This window comes from Rissa tridactyla, chromosome 4 (assembly GCF_028500815.1).
Source record: "Rissa tridactyla isolate bRisTri1 chromosome 4, bRisTri1.patW.cur.20221130, whole genome shotgun sequence".
Classification (NCBI taxonomy): domain Eukaryota; kingdom Metazoa; phylum Chordata; class Aves; order Charadriiformes; family Laridae; genus Rissa; species Rissa tridactyla.
The window spans coordinates 57982721-58002715 of NC_071469.1; the positions used below are offsets into that span (position 1 = coordinate 57982721).

A 19995-nucleotide genomic window follows, 5' to 3' on the forward strand; every position below is an offset into this window, starting at 1 on the left:
ATTCTCATGAGCTGGAATTAGAAAAGGTGTCCCACTTACACGAATAGATTGCATAAATTGCATTTGGAGACGGTTTCAACAAGACGGGTTCCCTGGGTTTTGCTGTGAGTGAGCTAAATGCTCCTTCAGCATAAGGCACTATTGCAGTATCCCCAAAACCAAACCCCTCTGATGGTGTGGAGTGGGAAATAAAAAACCTTATTTTCCCTCTTAAAAGACAAGGGGCATAAAACAATGGCGGGGAGTGAAAGCCCTGTAAATTAATTTGTATTATAATTTCTGCAATGCCGTTGTATATAAATAGAAGTTAGGTGCATAATTTATGGAGGATGGTATATGTGAATCGGTGTCTCAAGCCCCCTCAAACACACTCTCTCAAGCGTGATGTGTAGAACACTAACACTCTCAGACAGCGCGCAGATTGCAATAGTGAAAAAAAATAAATCACTCTAATACTGTGTGTTACAATAATAAATGCAGGAATTAGAGGTTTTTACCTCTCTGTAAATAAATTATGCATATGTAGTTTTAAATTAACCAAATTAAATGATTAAAGACACTCCATTCCTTCATAAACTTGTCTCGGGAGTAAGGAATGCAGAGGTCTCTGGTTCCTCTGAGCCTTGCTGTTTCATTTGAAGCAATCTTGGATGCACTTCCCTTTCCTCCCAGCTTTGCAAAGATAGAAGGCATTTTATTTTCCCTTCAGCTAATTATTTTCAGATAAATGCAAGTGCTGAGATTAGGAACACCGCTTTTGTTCGCATGCCCTCGGTGGGGTGTTGCTGGTGCTGGGGAAGTACCACATGGCTCCTCAGAAGTCAGCCTGCCCACAGCCACTGGTTCCAACATTTCTGCCTCTGGATTTAACCTGGGGAGTCGAATAGGCACAGCTCTTCAGGAGTGGGCTGGCAGTGTTAGTGGATGACATTCATGGAATCACAGAATGGTTTAGGTTGGAAGGGACTTTAGAGATCATGTAGTTCCAACCCCCCTGCCATGGGCAGGGACACCTCCCACTAGACGAGGTTCCTCAAAGCCCCGTCCAGCCTGGCCTTGGACACTTCCAGAGATGGGACATCCACAACTTCTCTGGGCAACCTGTGCCAGTGTCTCACCACCCCCTGAAATGCAGGTCCATAGTGCCTTCTCTGCACAAAGTACCATTGTCATATTTTGTCAACAATGACATGATTTGTCGTGGTACATGGCACTATGGTATGTGGCACCATGATTCACACTTGGCTACAAACATTGTTGCCCATTTTAATGTGGGAGGGAATTTAGGCTGTAGCTCAATGGACTACTTTCTTACTCATTTCATGAAATAGCACTGTAGCCTAAACTCACCAGTCGTAAGAAGAAGAAACTGCAGAGACCTGAAAAGTGTTTTCTTTCCCTGTATTACCAGTGCTGTCTTACCACCATACTACCAAACAGGGCTTGACTTTGCTACATCCCAGATACCAAATGAGTTTGGTTCTTCCAGGAAATCTCTGGGTGGTATCCCTTACTCTCAAAGCACTTAACTCAAAATGACTTTTTTTTAATCAGTGGAGGAGGCACAGAAAGACACGGGACCTTTCTCCCAGGGCAGTGGAAGAGCTGGGACACTTGTCCCTCAGTGCGTGCCCTACTCCTGGGCAGCTCCACCTCCATGCACTGTGGCCATTTCGTCAGCTGAGCCACTGCAAGATGTTGTTTAAACTTTGCTCAATGACCCCGAGTAACTTGGTTCCTAGACAGCTCAAGCATTTACAGATGTTAAAACTTCCCAAGGCTGTATTTCAGAGAGGTCTACTGAAATTTGCACGTTGAAAAAAAAACAACAGGAATGTCCACATAATATATCTTTCAACTGGATTTTACACGTTTCTGCTAGAGAAGAGCACACAAGCTTGTCGCTCTGTGTAAAAATGTCTATTTTAGAGTAATTCTTTCCACACAAATCAGCTCAAGCTGAAACAGTGTGCTCAAAGCAGTGTGAAAGCAGGAGCCTAAGTGAAGGCAATGCAGGTACGTCACAGTTCACAGAGCTTGCTAATATTTCTTCTTTAATTGCACCTGTAGCCAAAGTGTGCTGATATATGCTTTCATTCACTGCTTTTTGACCGTGTTTTCCCTTCTCGCTATAAAACCAGCCTCAGCCTTAACGAGCTGCATGTAAGACAGCAACATCTCTCAAACCATTCTTGGTGTTTTGGAGAAGAACCCCGTTTTCAACGTTTCTTCAACAGAAGAAACGGACCCCTTCACATCCACATCAACCGGGCTTCAGGAAGCAACTCCCAAGTACAGGCAGTGGGATCAAGAAACTGGGTTTAAACCATAACTTTATGAGTTTATGAATGGGATTATAGGTAAATATGAAAACCAGTAGCTTCAGGGAACCAGACTTACTAATACAGAGGTTTCCGCCCATCCTTGGTAGAGTGAGCATGCCACCCGTCTTGGGAATGAGGGTAGCTGTTCCAAGGTAACTAAATATTAAGACTTCTATGATTCAGACACAAGGTGGTTACAGTGGACTCAAGTCAAAATGAAAAGAGTTATTTTGAACTTAAAAAACAAGAAAAAAAGCACCTATTAATTTGGTTTAAGCTTTGGAGGGAAGTAGGGAGCAATTTTCATCTCAGAGCGCCAGTGATGATTCTGCTTGATCCTAAGCAAACCAGGTTCAAACTTCTTCCAAGATATTTTTTTAAACGCTATATAAACCTACCATTGAGGTCTTTACTGCAAGTTTCTGAGTACAAATACAGCCTTATGGTGAAACGAAGATTAGTAGCTCGTTTTGTTCATGGCATGAACCAGGGGTTTTGCATATAAATGGGGGATATACATTGGAAAGAGTTTTGATCTTTCATTCAGAAATCTTCTCTTCTAGAGCTTTACACCTCTCACTAGCTGAATTGTCATCAGGACTTGGAACAGTGGAATGTAACATTCACACAAAACGATGACAGGCAACTAGGCTACGAGTTTTTTGGAATTTGTTTCTAGTGTGATGGGTCACCAATCTGCCCGTGGCCTCCTGCATCAGTACAAAATTAGCGTTACATTTTCCTTTTCCCAGCTGTTTGCAAAACTTACTAGTGCGTGGTTTAAACATCCCAAGAAGCTGCTACAAGCTGACATCCACGTCTGCACACCAAAATGTGAATCATGTGGCTGTGAAAACCAGGCAATACTTCACACTTTTAAATCACCCAGGTTCTTGGTTTTGTGTTTGGATTGTGCGTGTGAAGGACAAAGATGAGAGCATCTGTGACGGCAGGCACACAATTGGGTGGCTGGAAGAAAACACAGGAGGAGTTGTGAAGAAATTGTCTGAAAAACAGAGGACATGAAAAGCATGGCTCAGGATGGAGAGGGGTGGCAGGCCTGTGCCTCTGCTCCACGTGTGTGTTGTTTGACCGTATCCCACTTGGATCAGATCCCGCCCTCACTGGCACGACTCCAGGTCACTCGTGGACATGGTCTTTGCTGCAGGTGGGCTTCGGTACAGCTACTCAAGGGTTGTCTACCAGAGTTAAAGAGGAACTAAATGTGTACAGGCTGAGCTTAACCCGCACCTTCACCAGGAGGTGAACAAGGCCTAATCCCACTTTTTGTGTCACTTCACGTTGTGTTAGGAAGCATTGGAAACTGATAGCTGAGGGAAGGTAGATAATAACCCAGGCCAAGCTACTTTCAGCAAATACATACAAGAAAATATTTGCTTAAAATTAATCTAAATATTCTATAACATTGATAGAAAACAGATAATTTAAAGACTTTCCTCACTCATCAGAGCTTTCCCATTCCCTTTTGCCTGGTCTGTACCCATTTCCCACTCCCCAGGGTGTGCTTCTGCAGTGCAACTTCAGTCCTTAACTCCAGGATCTTCAGGTGAGCAGCTCCTGTTGTCCCTTCCAGAAGCTCCCAGTTGTTAAAACGAGATCTGGCTGAGCCTTCTTCTGTCACCAAAGGCCTGCCACCCATCAGTCCTTCATACGAGCATGTTTAAAACCTGCACACGTTTTGAGACTTGTAAGTCAATTTGAAGGTCGAATTTGTCTTTGAGAGTCCAACCGCTCCTCTCCATTGAGAAGGCTCACACAGTCCCCGGGTAGGAACCCATATAGCTCTGACACAGCTCGTGAACGTCTCTGCCCTGCCACAGCCTGACTGAGCAGAGCTATTTCTTTCAGACCATACCTAGGAGACACCTGCCTCAAGAATTGCCTAGTGCAGACAATCCATGTTCTTCCTTACTGAATGACCGTACAAACTAACCGCTGAGCATGAACATATTTAAAAAGAGCCATAAACACCCATGCTGTGCGGTCCTCATCCACAGCAAAAAGTGAAGGTACCTGGAGAGAGAGGTTTTGATTCAACCCACTATTGGGAAAAATGAATTTGGAGCTGAACTTCACAAACTTTGCAAGCAGTTCTGTACTGTTGTTTTTCTAAAATTATGACTAAATGTGAAAAGTGTGGAGTTTAGCTATCTCTGTTCCAAAAAAATGTACTGGAGAACATGTCCCTATTTTTATCTATGTAAGTAAAAATACTCCAGAAGACATTAAACTTGACTATAGAGCTTCTTGTCAGAACATGGCATGCAGTACACGAACTTAGGAAGATCTAAAAAAACCCAACACTGGACTTGACTTATAGAAATAATAAAATTAATCTGAAAAAATAATTGAAGAAGACCTAACAATTTCAGGCATGATAAGTGAAGATAATCGCGGAGCTCTTACGTTCTGGTACAATTGTTAAAATGGGATCATAAAACCTGAGAAATTTTTAATGCATCTGAATTCAAAGCCAGATGTCTAGAAATCAGAATACATGCTCCACCTGTGAGTTGTGGAAACTGTATCATCGATAGTAGTAATTCAAACGATGAGCAAGGAACTCAATGGGATTTTCAAAGAAGCACTAAGACAGAGGACTACCGGAATACTTTGATATTTGACCTGGCAAAATAGCAATTTAAAACATAAATACCACCATAAACAGCCCTGGTGTTACAAGCACTGGGATATACTCCAGCAGAAGAATCTTTGGAGAGTGCTGAAAAATTAGAGGAACACAGAGGGGACACCCCAAAATGACTCTCAGGATGGAGGAAACAGCTTACAATGGGAGGCCTTTTTTGCCTATCTCATCAAAAGAAGAAGCCTGGGAGGTAAACTTGAGTATTCCATACAAGTATATTCACAGAGGGAAATTTTCAGGAACTAGAAAGAGAGCTTTTGCATCCAGCAAAACAAAGCAGTACAAAATCTACCACTAGGACCTGAAGCAATAGGAAAATATTTTTTTTTGAAAGTAAGAGTGATCAAATGTTGAAAGAAGCTGCCAAGAATAGCAATGGAATCACCATCTTGTCCTATCTTTGTATCAACATTGGATGTCTTTGTCTTAGCCAAATGCACATTATGGACGTGTACCAGGCAACTGGATGCAATTGAGGAGGTCAGAGTCAGTGATCCAGGGGACCCTTCCAGCCTCAAGGTATAAATCTAGAGTTGGAGTGGTCCCTCCTAGTGGATTCTGGAAAGGATGTATTAGCTTCTGCTCGTGCTTCAGGGCTTTCATCAATCTTTTCAAAGGATCAGGATAAGGATCTTCACAGAAGCAGTTTCCCGAATCTGCAGGTTCCTGAGCTACTTGCCCTACATTTCCATTAAGCATCAGTAGTGCAGATGCTGGCTCCTTGTGCTTTATCTGCCTTTTTCATGGTCTTTTTGGCTGCCTGGACCATGCCTCTTCAGACACGTCCCTAGCTGATAGCAACTTACTGGTTGTCTGCAAGACTTCTCATTCCTACAAAATTATCCAAGATTCACAGAATTCAGCTAGTTTCTCTAGGCGTTCCTCTGCAGTCCAGGGTTAGCTAATGAACACCTCAATTACAAGTATTCGTGAGAGACAGTTTACATTTTTTCATTAAAAATGTCACTGGAAGTCCAGTCTTCCCATGCTACAATATTTGAAGCCCCTGCCAACAGCATACACGGCTGATATTAATTAAAGTAGATGATGAGAGCACTTGGAAAATGAACACTTTTCTCTGCTCAGATAAATGACCTTTAACGAGTGCTTGTTCGTTAGTTAGACTAGGTCATTACTAGAGATTACCAAGCATTTTCAATAAAACTGGAATTTCTGACTCATCTTTGGCTTTAAACTTGAAGACTGAAAAGTGATGGGAGACTCTTCTCCAAGCGGTACAGAGTGTCATCCAACACTGTCACTAGCCTGCCCCACCACAACAGACAGCTAGTAATCCCCCAGTAGCATTTTGCTCTGAGCCGCAGGAGAGGGCAGGTGGTGAGCTTCATTTTCTCCCTCATAAGTAGATCCTTTCCTTTGCTGTGCAGAATCAGGCTTAGGAAGCTTGAAGACAACCATCCCCTGACACGGTGCCTTTTATCGTCAATGCAGAGGTTATGGAAAATGCAAGAAAACTAAGCTTGCAGTCTGTGTTGTCACAGGTTGTAGCCACGTCCAAAATACTGGCACAGTAAACTTCAAATAGCTGCACGGCTGCACCTAATCCCTGGGTAGCGTCTTCTCCTCAGCGTGGCTTCGCTCTGGGGCAGTCAAGCTGCAGCTGGTTGAGATCTGAGCTCCTGATGCCATGGTTCCTCCTGGTTTCTTCTAGGGGGCCGCCATCCTTAAAACACTGGAGTTTCAGAGTCCTCTGCTGGAAGAAACCAATTTAGAGAGACTCTCTGTGCTCCTAACCTCAGTCACACACAAGATCTCATGGGACTGAGGACAAAGCTGCAAGCATGACACACACCATGCGGAAGAAAGGGCGGTCACCCCGTTCAGTGCTTCTGGACACGATGGGGTGAGGGAAACAAAAATCTCCCAGCCAACCTCTTTGTTTAGAGAGGAGGGCTTCCCACCACCCTCCACAGCCAGTGGGCTCCATCAAACCCTGCAACTTGCTGCTTTCTGTGAGAAATTACGCTGCAGTTTAAGACACTCGGAACAGAGGGTCTGCTTAGGAAGCAGTTTGAAATTATTGAGAGCAGCACTTCACATTTCCACAGCAGAAGCCTTTATGGGCTGGAAGTCTCAAACCTTGATCACTTCCAATTGAACCACTTATAAAAAATGTGCACTGCTGGAATATTTTAAATGACTGTGTGCAGTGTGTACTGACTGAACATTAGGGGCTTCAATTAAATAACAGTTCAGAACATAATGAACCGAAAAATTTCACACTCTCTAAAGTGAGATAAGTATGAAGTGAAGGAGAGAGAATTAAGAAATAGTGCTCTGAATGTGGCACCAGCCACTGCCTGATGAGATTCAGCCAGAAACACAACAGAACAGCTTGTGAATTAGGTTTTTTTTCCCCCAGACCTCTTAGAGGGCACAGGAAATGGTCAGGTCCTTTTTTTTAAGTAAGGGTGACACTACTTGTGCTGCAGTTGGGGATGCACCTGCCCTGGGAGCTTGGCTCAGTCATGTCGGAAGTTAGGCACTCCTGGATGCACATTTAGAGCCAGTGGTTCCCTGCCATAGGCTGAGTGGATCATCTGGAGCCCACGTCTAAGGTTCTGGCCTGAGATTCCTCTAACACTGAGTCCTTCTGCAGTTCTTACATTTAGTAATGAAATAATCTGCTCCTATGACCCATCTGGACCAAACAGAAGCAGTACAACATCTGAAACTCTGCCCACAGCTATGGAGAAAGATGCAATGCAGACTATCCACGCTGTGGTTTTCTCTGCGTGTCAATGAAAGGAGAAAGAGGGACAGCAAAGGCAGAGATCCTGCACCACAGCATGAGGCGCTTGCTCTGGAATACTGCAGCATGCTTCACAAAGGAAAAACTGGCACTCGGAGTGCCAACATGCTGCCTTTTGGTAACCTCTGACTTCACACGAGGGCTATTCTCCCCTTGTTCCATGGCTCGTTTGTTAGCTTTGGAGGTAAATCCCTTTACAGACTTCCCATGATCTCTAAAGTGTGCTTATTTGGTTTGAAATGGAACAAAAAAATGAGATCTCATTCCAATAAGTACCGTATTTATCCCTTTACCAGAGAGGGCACGGGTGTCTTTAGAGATCTTGCAAATACAAAAGATGTTAAAAAAAAACCTCGACAAACCTAAACAGATGGGAAAACTGACACACTTCAGTTTTTTAGGCTTATTAGGCTTAACATTTCTGTGTTTGAGGTTATGCTTTTCAACCGACTGATTACTATTTGCTCTATCTGTGTTATTTCATCCCAGCCTTTTCAGCCACCTCCGTGGCACCTGCTCCATGCACTTTCCCCTCCTTCGTATGAGTGACTGGTGAGGTCCTATCGCCAGATGCCAGCTGACCAAAGCAGCTGTACTCTCCAGCAGCCTGTGAAGGCTGAAGGTGATGGACAACTGTATCAGCCTCTACCGGTGTTGGTATGCCACTTAATGTACTCTGTTCTGTCTTGTAACTAGACCAAAAAAGATCCAAAAAGTGAAAAGCACACGGAACTTAGTAAGTGGCTTTTCTACATGGTAGAGAGTTAAGTCAATTTGCCGGCAGGTGTTCATGGGGATATCAAGAATCAGGTGGGAGTCAGGAGCCTGCATTTATTCCAGTTTACCTGATATAAACCCAGCATAGGAAAACACTGAAGCAGACTACAAAAGCCATTTATAAGCATATGCGGTAAGTTTAATGATTTAGGAGTTCTATAAAAATTGTAAGTATGCTCTGATCTTCAAAAAAAAGGTTGTCAAATAAAATAAAATAGGACAGAAACTTATGCACACTTCCTCAAGCTCCATATTGCCAAACTGATGAGGCTGTTATCAAAGACTCGGTCTGACTCGTCTTTCGAGGAATGTAGGAAATCCAGCTCAGACCACTGAACTTCCATTCTGCCATGCACAGAAAAAGCATCAAAAGCAATGCAAAAACCTTTCTCCTTAGACAACTGTGTAATTACCTGCCCATGGGATAAGTTTCTACCTTCCCCCCTCAATTTTAATCTCCTCGTAATCTTAGGGCTGAAGGCTAATTATCCTCTTAGTTTTGTCTATTATTTCCTTTAACAGAAAAGTGAAGCATTAAGACCAATGCTTTGCCTTTTCAAACTCCTCCTGAGTGGTGGGTTTCTCCCTTTCTTTGCTATAGCATGAAGTGTCAGTGGTCAACTATATTGTATTGCGTTAGTTTGAGGTTCCCTGCCCTTCAGACTGCCCCTGGTCCTCCTACGTAGAGAAGGATGAACAGGACTAGGGCTGGACCAAAGAAGAACTTTCCAATTCAGAGCCAAGTTTGTTCTTCAATTTGCAGCAAAATTCATTCTTGACTGTTTGCACCAGAGGACAAAGAGCTATCAAGATATTGAACACTTCGAATCTTTTACTTCAATATTTCAAAGAAATGGGTTGAAGTCTTTAAATCGTAATAGCTTACACTCTTAAATAAAAGGCTGATTCAAACCCAAATCAGAGGTTTTAAATTTAGGTTGTTTTTGTGAACAAGAAAACATGGTTTTCTTCTGGCTCTCATGGTTGACCATGATCTCTGATTAGGGCTGTCTCCACACGGATCTTCTGCAGGCTAAAAATGTATGAGGTTACGAAGCCGGTCTGTTGCTAAAGCAGGGCACTGCCTGGCTGGTTCCATTTTCATGGGACTCAGCAACCTCTGAGCTGTCCATAATTTTGTCAGATTTGAAGATGACCAACAAATTCTTAACACTTGAGACTTAAGTAACTTATGACGAACTTAAGTAACATGTAGGGAAATGCAAAGAGATCATGTCACTGCCCAGGTTTTGTTTCTTTAACAGATCAGCCTTGAAACATCAAAATAGGATGCTTTGACAGATCCAATGTCTTCAGAAGTTTTCTACATGAGGAAGATAGGCTAAATCTCATCCTTTCCTGCAGATTTGTGCACAGTTTAGACCAATACCTTCCCGAGAGAACATTTTGTCGCTAAATCAACCAGCTCTGCCTTTCCCTACAGCACCTTCCATTGCTTCGTATATCTGTATCACAACTACTCTTTACCTTAAAAAGCCTTTAAGGGCACTCTCATATAGAAGCTCCACCTCGACTTTGTTGTCTATATTTTCTGCAGGCTAACAAAAAATATTGCTTTTTATATCTTCTCGGAAATAGGACGACCAGTCCATATTGTGTTCTTCAGTGCTTTCCAAGCTAACACTTTATTTGCAGTTGCCATCACTGAACCCAGAGAAGAAATCTCAATCAGGACAGGTACAATTACACCTGTGACTGGCAGCCTGTCCTTGGGGGAGGTTTCGTGCTGCTGTTGCAGCATTAGTTTCTTCTCCCAACCCACGGCTAGGGAGAAAATAACCCCAATGCTTAATGACCTTCTATTCCTAAAGATGAACTGCTTATTTTAGTAGGCACTTGTTCTAAACAAGTAGCAGGCACACCTCTTTTCCTCTTTCTAGAAACAATCTTGTAGCTCGTTCACAAAACTATTACACATGAACCTGAAAACATTTAACAAAGGCATCTCTCGTGACCAGAACCACAGATTCAGGCTCTGCCACCCTGTTGGAGCCCCTTCTTCATCTCAGAAAAGTACTGCAAAAATTCAGCTTTGTGAGAGCTGTGAGGCATTTGGAAACCATTGGGAGAAAACGTGCCACGAAAGCAAATGCCTTCGCTGCGTGATGCAAATGTATGTTAAGCAATAAAATCCTTGTTCCTAAATATGCTTGTCTTGTTTTGATATTCAAGGATATGAAAAAAAGACATACATACTTCTCATTTAATCCTGCCAAGATATAAAACTTGCCTGTTTTTATATAGTTGCCCAATATGGACAGCAAAAATAGCTTTCTTAATACAGAGAAAGAAGAAGAAAAGGCTAGCTAATTCCGTGCGATGCAAAATCACAAGGTCCACCTCAAGACTGCACATCATTTTGAGGCTGAAGTTCTACCTGTTGAACCTCATTTCACTTAGGAAAAATGCTGCTGCTTCTTGAAATGCAGCTTACGATGACTGAACTGTTCTGTCAGAGAATATTACTACTCCCAAAAGTAAAATCTGAAGAAAAGATTAATATACTTTGCTGAGAGTAAGCTTGATAACTATCATTGTGCTGCGTATTTGCTTCTTGTGGCAGATGATATTTGATCATTTGAAATGATTACTGGGCTTTAGCTGAAAATCTTTTGAATCAAGTGGCTATAAATCATCTGTCCCACAAGTACTGCTACTAACTAGTGAGCATTTAGACAGCATTAGCCCAGGCTAATAACTCCTCTCAAAGGGAGAAGGGGCAGAGAGTACCTCAAGTGTGCGGGTAAAAACCTCTGGGGATAATACAAGACTTTTTAAAGCAACAGCTAAACCTCTTCCATGAAAAAATAAGCCACATCAGTGCCAAACTGTATTTTAAACTCAAAAGCCACGCTTTTTTTCCAGGGCGGAAATAATTTTATCTAATCTTGAGTGATGCCATTAGAATATGAATTTTGTGCAATGACCTTAGTGCATGTGTTAATAGTGTCAGATACTTCATCCCCTGTACTTGAAACGAGCCTCTTCAGAAGCCCAGAGCTGCAGCTTCCACAAAACAGGACTGAGAATTGGTGACAATATATCCATTTCTAAGGTTTCGATAATAGGACTTGCACTACTTCATAAAAAAAAAATATACAGGCAACACTACTATTTTCAATACACAGCTTCTTATTCTTTGAAAGATTTGTGTGTCATTCCTGCATTAAAGTGTTCAGCATCAACCTATAAAACTGCTGTAATAATACTCCAGAAGGACTCACAATCTTAGTTGATACCTAAAAACTATGCAAAAGCGTACATGAAAAACAGTTTCCAAAAATCACTCACCACTGACACAATATTAAAGGTGTAATGATTTTATCAACATAAAAAATGACTACTTGTGATTCGTCTGCAAACGCTTCCTCAACAGATGATGCAATTTAAAATTAATAAATATGCTTTTTGATGGATACTTTTCAGAGGTTTCAAAAATGACAACATACTGCAGCTCTAATTTTTAAGTGTTAAGCTTAAGAGACCCAACATACCATTGTATTTTGGAATTGATGCCACTACACAGAACCAAGGGTTTACTTTTATCTAATCTTGTGGCTCCTTGAAATCCAGGCATTATTGAACCGCAGTATAACTAGGCCTTGGTCATCTGCAAACACCACCACCGTTTCCTTATTCACTTTGCCTGTTTATGCCTTTCGGCTGTGGCTAGACGCTGCTTTAGAGCTGTGGGGAAAGTCACACGTATACGCGAAAAACGTTAAAGGGACAAATTATGGATTTGCATAATTAGATGCTAAGGTAAGTTAATAGGGATGTTAGTGAAAATTATTTTAAACAGCTTACTGTGATCTATACTTTTCCTGAAGTCTGTTTCACGCTATTCCTTTTACTTCAAATCCATAGTATTTCTGGTCCTTTTGTTACTAACTGTTCAATACTATCTTGACAGCAGAACTACATCTTCGTTCTCATTTAATAACTATTTATCATTCTGTATCTGCCCATTTTCAAGAAGGAATAAAGTTAAGTGTTCCAGAAATTGGAAAAAATTGAAACTTGACCTTTATTAAGTGGGTTAATTGTCACAATCTCAGCATGTATGAAATTAATGACCAAAAAGTGGAACTTCAGAGTTTCAGAAGACTAGGTTAATGTCCAAAAAAGTCTAAACTCTGACCTTCTTGACATATGCCAAAAGAAACAGCCACCCTAATAAATTACTACCTGTGTGCAATTATAATAAACCATTCCTAGCATCCAATCACTTGAATTAATTGCTGCAAGGCAGCGGGGCTTTCTTAGAGATATTCGAGTTAATCTAAAAATTCCTTTGCAGTTCATGGGAGGCTGTTTGTGCACGCCTGTCTCGCTATGGAGATGCAGTTTTAATATTTCATACCTTCGCACCACAAATCTGTATACAACCCCACTTATTAGCACTGAAATTAGGAGCCTTGGCTGAGTTACTAACAAAACAGAAAGCGGTGAACCAGCATGGAATAAAGCAAAGGGAAATGAATTTGCCTTAACCCATGCCATAAGGCAATTGCTGGATGCAGGGCACCTACATAATTCCCAAATTTCAGACTTAGAGAGGTGACGCAGACAACTTTTGTAAATATGACAACGGCAGAATATTGAAATCATACAGAATTCACAAAAAGGAAGTTAAAAAAAATAATAAAGAATACCCCACTTGCACAGAACCAAGTCAGCAGCACAACGCAAAACCTACTGATTTCCACGCCACCGTGTCAAACACAGGCGAACTGGCCAGGAGGACAGCCAGGATTTCTCCTGTGGACAGCAAGTGTATCTACGGGATAGGTAGGTGGCCCCAACCTGACATAAAGCAAGAGGTGTAAGTGAAACAAGGCACCACACTGGAATTAGGCTGCCGTTGATCTTGACAGAACAGAGGAAGAACAGTGGGACACTACAAGGAAACTTCATTTTTTCCCAGTGATTCTTTTTGGAGGACAAATGACTCGTGTGCTCAGGGCTGTCAAGTTGGCCCAGTTTTCAAGAACAATGTATGCTTAATATTAAATAAAACCCTAAGTGTTTAAGTTCAACTATCTAATTCTGCTGGTATCTGAATCTGTGCATAAGTAATGGTGATTCAGGTGGGAAATCAACATTCCTCAGACACACAAGATTTTATTCCCTATCCTCACGCAGATTTTAAACACCTTTCTGAGGAAGCAAAGTCAAGTCTCAAAGGGCCCCAGATCTATTTCACTCCAGTTCACGTTAAGCTGCTCAAAGGCAGAAGTTGTGGTGGTCAGCATTACCTACTTTGCCATGTCTGAACTGGATTTATTTGGAAAATGATTGTCTAGTTTCTCCAAACCGGGAAGTTAAAACCAAAATAATTCTGTGTGGACATGCCCAAAAATTGTTAAAATAATAAAAATCAGAAAAACAAATAAAAGGAGTTCAGAGCATAGTAAACAGAAGGAACCACCTGGAAGATGGAAGACTCAGGTTCAAAAGCCTCTTCTGCGCTTGATCACTTTATATAAAAAAATAGTCCTATACAAAATACATTATTTGGACAAAGGTCCCCAACTCTAGATACATTATGTTTCAGGTGAGTGTCCTGAATACAGCACTATCTTCTATTTTCATGTTGCTCTCTGTGCCTTTGTCCAGTCCTTCCATGCTGGATTCATAAAGCCTTTCCTTACCTCCTCGGTGTCGAGTAGTTCTCCCACAAGGGCAGAGGAGCCGGTCAATGGACAATGGTGACTCCAGCCCAGACTTCACTCAGGCTGCCCTCGGCACCGACAGCACACCTCCTTTTCACTGCCAATTTAATGCATATCAACAGTTTGTAATTCATACATTTTCATCTAGGGAAAGTGAGGCCCTTATCTAATTATGAAATGTATGGCTTGCTTAAAAATCCACAGTAATTGCAGTACTAATTGGAGATGCTCTTTTTTTGAACACTCACCAAAATTCCTAAACTTCTTGTTCTTCAGGACAGCAACACTGCCTCTGAGACAAGCTAGCTAGTGTTCAGTTGTCCAGATTTTGTTTTCCAACAAAGGACATCTCCTCACTTTTTCCTTCCCTATCTAGTTGAATCTTTCCTGATGGCACCAGCTCCAGCTGTTAAGGCTTCCTAGCACGAGCGACAAAGGAAGATGTCAAATGCTTTCTGGTTTCCCACCCGTTCCAGTACTGACTGTGCAACATTTTCTGGGCAATGCAAACACCGACGACCAACTTGATTGCTTTTGTAAACTGCCAGGTCCAGTTCATGCTGCTACCAAAGTAAAAAAAGTAAATTAATTTGTAAGTGAAGTTTGATGTCTATTTACACTGAAAATAAAGATAATTGTTAATAACTGAAGACAGCATACAAGGCAAAAATCACATTTTGTTACGTGAGTACCCTACAGCACCCAACGTATGCTGCTACACAAAACAACTTATTCAAGCGTATTTCAAAGCCTGTTACTGATAATCCAGGAGTATAAGTACTAGAGCACTCCATACTCAGCAAAAGGCTACAAAAAAAAGAAAAAAAAGGAAAAAAAAATGGGTATTTTAGTTTGGTTTCTGCTCGATACCATAGGACAGGTGCTTTGGCATTTGGCAACATTTCAATTTGTTTTTCACTAAACAAATTATCTTAGATAGATTTCATTGATCTTATTAAAGCTCAAGTTTATGTCATTTACACTGACTCCATAGCAGTCAGTCATTCAGTTTTGAAATGCAATGAAAACACCAGTGAAGCTAAGGAGACACAAAACCCATACGAATCCAGGACCGTTTGCGGCTTTTTTTCTTAAGTATGGATGGAGGTTTATTTATTTTAGCTGAAAAATCTGCCACATGATTTCCAAACTTGTGGCATTTGTTAGGAAATAGATGTAGAACCTGAGAAATGTTAAGGAAGCTCCTCTAACCATGAGTCACCAATTTATGTGCTGTACTTTGTACAGCAAGCAACGCACTCGAAGAAGGAAGCATGGTCAAAACTATTAAATATAGACTGCAATTATGTGAAAATCAGGTGGTCATATCTGACTCCAACAAGGATCAGTTAAAAATCTTCTAGGAAAAAAAAAAAAGAAATGGGCGTTGCTTCATTGGATAAACTTGGTCGAGCAGTTTTTTCTGAACACTCCTGTTTGGCACAGAGTGTGAGAAATAGGAAGGACTGATTTTCAGCCCATAAAATCAGAAAAGAGCAGCGGATTTGGAGAGCATCTTTATTGTGTCAGATGGAAACACTTCAAATTACGTTTCGTAATTACTTCACACACCTTTCTATAAAATAAGGGTGTCAGAAGTAGCAGCAGCAGATATTAAGTAGTTTCTAAACAATTGAACCAGAGAAGAACAGTTTGTGTAACCTAAATCTTGCAGTGTGCCTTTGAAATGTGTAAGTTTCATGACTCCATGATGCTCATTCCTCTCTAAAGGCAAATTAGCCTCCAGAATGCAGCTTCGGTTGAGTTGCATAGATTTTCTGTATGTACCGCCTTTTAACAAAGTCCAAATGAAGGAATACGTATTTTAGCCAAGATGCTAAAACATAACTTAGTTTAGCCAAGATCCTAAACGATCTTACCTCCACAGCCAGAAGGTTCTCAGCTCCCGTGTACTCAAGATAAGATCGAGTTGATACAATCTGCAAGCATTTTTTTCAGAGTGGAGGTTGTTTCTCAATTTTGTATATTTGACTTTGTCAACAGGGCTATACTGACATCGTCTTGCAGTATAGAGCCAAAGAAGTTGGAGGTTGTTAAGGAAACGATTAATCAGTAGGTAGGTTCATGCAAAATTCAAAAAGGCTTTCCCCCCCCACCTCTTTTGTTTTTGGAGAACAGTCCGAGAAATCCAAGTGATGTCTTTCTTACAGGAATACTTCAGATAGCTAGCTAAACAGAAGCGAGATTTGGCATTTAGCCTGGGATTAGTGTGAACAGCCTCTTAACCAAACATTATGAAGAAAGTTAACTTTAAAATGCTTTGAAAGGTCTGTTTTCATGACAGATGGTAATAAGGGCTCATCAGTGCCAATTTTTTTTGTTTCCACCTCAGTTTTCAAAAGCTTAAGTTTTAGGTTAGTGCTTCTGAGAAACCATTACATGCACAGAGGAAAAATGCAAATTACAAAATTAGATTACTCACTATTTTTATTGTGTGCAACATATTTTTTCTAGATAACACTAACATATGAAGAGTAAGAGTTTGACCGTGCGCTCAACAGACCACTTTCCCTTTCTGTTTACTAGAATCCCTGTTTTTTCTTTTTTGCCAGCTATTTCTCCTTTAACCTTTATCTGTACACCTGGGCAGTTATTCCTCTGCCCACAGACCCCAAAAGATCCAGCAGTCAGTAGCAGGTAAAGATTTTGTTTGTATAATACACTCACTAGGGAAGACATGGTAGAACTATATTTTATTCAAGAAAACCCACACATTCTGTCCTGTGGCGACCACAGGCTTTGCTAAGCCATAGATATCAGCGAATACTGGAACAAAATACAGTGTATCAGATTGAATCAAAGCTAGTTTCAGAATTGCATCATAGTATCTAGTACAACCTTGTGCAATGTAACTGGCAGAAACAGAAATGGAATATTGGTCCTAATAAAAACTGAAATGTAATGACTTTTGTATGACATTTAAACTGTCAAGACAACAATTGATAACATTCTACCAAAGGCAGCATATAGTTACAAAAATACTGGTCCAGCATCTTGTTAGTGGTGAAGCAATATCCAAGGTGCAATGGCAATGTGCCATTCTTAGTGAAATCTTTTTTAAAAAACTATTTTTTCTATTTTCCCCACACTGATACTAGCTGAACACCAAAACTGCTATGACAACCCGAAAGAAAGTCACTTTCATGTGTATTGCACCAAAGATTTATGCAAAAACACATTTTCCAAGTTGCAGTATAAAAGAAGCAAAATCTAATAAAACTATGAATACGCCAAAAGACGTTTTACTGCAACTGATCCTGGATGAGCAGGTTGCAACATCTACTGAGCTTTAAACAATTGTCCAAGCTTGTCCATTTTATCCATTATCTTGAATCTAAGGATACAGAGGTAAAAGACAAAGTCCTTAATATTGAGAACAGAATAAAATCACCTTATAATCCTCTCCGTTCACCCACAAAATAAAAACATTCCGCCCTCCCCTCCTCCCAATGCACAGGTAATTTCAAAGTCAAGCCTTGGAATCACCCTTGTTCTGATACCGCACTGCGCTAGGATTGTACTGTTTCCACCTAGAAGACAAAACATAGTATGACAGTGACCAAAACTGCTGGAGACAGCAGACCTGCTTAACTTGTGGAGGTATCCCAAGAAATGTGCCTCAGAGGGAGACACGATCTACATGCGAAAGCGTACTGCAGACTTGGCTGTGGTCTAGACTTGGGCCAAAAATACATTAGCCTGCCTGCCATTTCCTTCAAGACAACAGCATCAATTAATATCTTAACCAAAAGATGACGCTGAGGAAGATCAGGTAACCGTATCACATTCAATATTACATCCAACACCAGAGAAATGAAGGAGTAACAGACAGGAATATTAATCATATTTTCCTTTTAATAATGGTTTAGTCAAAAGTGTAGCTTTGAAAATCTCTAGCTAGTTGTGAAAACCTGAAGAAGCTGGGAAGCGACCTCACTTTGAACAGTACAATTTAAAGCTGTGGCTTGGCCTATCTGCTTTCAAACTCTCCAGTGGCACTGCCAACCTTGTAAATAAAAGGTACCGCCTGGCAATAAAAAGAAGTCAGCCTTTAAAAGTTGGTGAATGTTGTTTTGTAGCAGCCTAACTCTGACTGAAGAAGAAAGATGAGATATTTTTTATACAGTAAACAAGAGACAAAATAAACTGAAATCTTCAGAGATCCCTTGAAGTGTATACAATTTGGATTCTCATCAACATTTAAAACTACCAATCATAAGGTTGCCACCTTACCTTTTTCTGGACTGGCACACCTGATTTTAAACAGGTTTTCCTCCAGTCTCCCAAGTTTCTGATCCTCTTATCCAGTTTTCTGCTGTACTGCTCTCCCACCTTCATGCTGAATACCGAGTCAGTCCTGCCTTCTGCTTTTCTTGGCAGGAGGCAGAGCAAGCTTTTAATTTCGGTAGTCAGAGTGACAGAACAACAAAAGCACAGCAGATAGAAGAGCTTAATTCTTCCCCAGGAAGAAAATACATTTGGTTCAATAAAGGGCTGCAAAATCTTCCAAAGGCACCTCTTTCCCCAGTTTTTGCCTGAAAGCAAGATGGCAATCTTAATTGAAAAGGGATGCTAAATCTTTTAAATAACTTAAAAATTCATTTTTATATAAAGCAGCAAAAACATTTTTCTCTGCAGAAAGAGAAATGTTAACAAAGAAACACACCAACATAAATGCACTGTTCATAAACTTCAGCTAATTTAACTTCACAAGAAAGTAAAATTTTAGGACTATTCTTTAACCTCATCAGTACTTTCTGAAGAAGATTCTTTGGCATCTTCAGTCTCTCTGTTGCTTTTCTCTTTTTTTAGATTTTCACTTTCTGATTTGGTCCCATTAAATAGAGAGTTTTCACCATTTACAAACCCATTCTCTGTGACTCCAGCATCAATAGCTTCATCAATCTTTAAGTCCCCTTGCTCTTCCACATCTTCTAGGTTTCTCAAGACAATAGGAAGTCTAGAGTCTGCCACAGTGTTCTCCAACAAGGCAATATTGCTCTCTTCGTATTTAGGAAGTGGAGCTCCATCTGCCATTTGTTTGGTATAATACTCTCGGCTAGCAGCTGCACTCTTTACTGCTTTCTCCAAGATCTCTTTTTCGCCTAAGCGCAATTTGATAGCCATTATCGCGTGTGAAGTAAGGTCATGGGTCTCCAAGAAGGACTTATCATCCTGTTCAAAATGAAAAAGCAAGTTTGTTAGTAACAACAAACACAATAAAAAAATCCCTCAACTTTTCCCTCTATGCGCTAAAAGTAAGTGACAACTAGGCTCTTCAGGCTGAGCCAAAAGGATATATATGAATGAGGGGGTCTGCATGGCGTCCCAGTGAAATTTGTCATGAATTCACACAGAAGCCAAAAATTTCTCCACACGGATCAGCCTGCATAACAAGCGAAGTCAGGAGACTTCACGAATATATGGAACATGTAGGTTCACTTATATGCTTGCACTAGCAGCACATTTCTTTGCAGTCTGGAGAATGCACCTAATAGACAACAAGTTGAAACTGATTCCTTATTTTACTTGCAGAGAAAAAGCAGGTAGCCTCTATTTGGAGAATCAAAGAAAAAATACATTAACAAAATTACATTAACAAAATTTCCCTTTTTGCAATCTTATTTGATTTTCCTTAGATAATGCAAATCTGTTTCTACACTTTAAAAAGTACAGAATGAATTATGTACTAACATCCAGATTAAAGTTTGTAAGGACAAGATGGGGGACAAAATA

The 19995-nt window shown here is 40.8% G+C and overlaps 1 protein-coding gene across 2 annotated transcripts in view; it reads right to left on the bottom strand.

Annotated features, from left to right (window-relative positions):
• Positions 1–16934: 16934 nt before the first annotated feature.
• Positions 16935–19995, bottom strand: part of SETD3 (SET domain containing 3, actin histidine methyltransferase) — a 62208-nt gene continuing 59147 nt past the window's right edge. For both annotated transcript variants that reach the window (XM_054198136.1, XM_054198135.1), the window contains one exon: positions 16935–19434. In XM_054198136.1, coding sequence (XP_054054111.1) covers positions 18991–19434 — 444 coding nt within the window. In that variant the 3' untranslated portion in view covers positions 16935–18990. The remainder of the gene's footprint in view (positions 19435–19995) is intronic.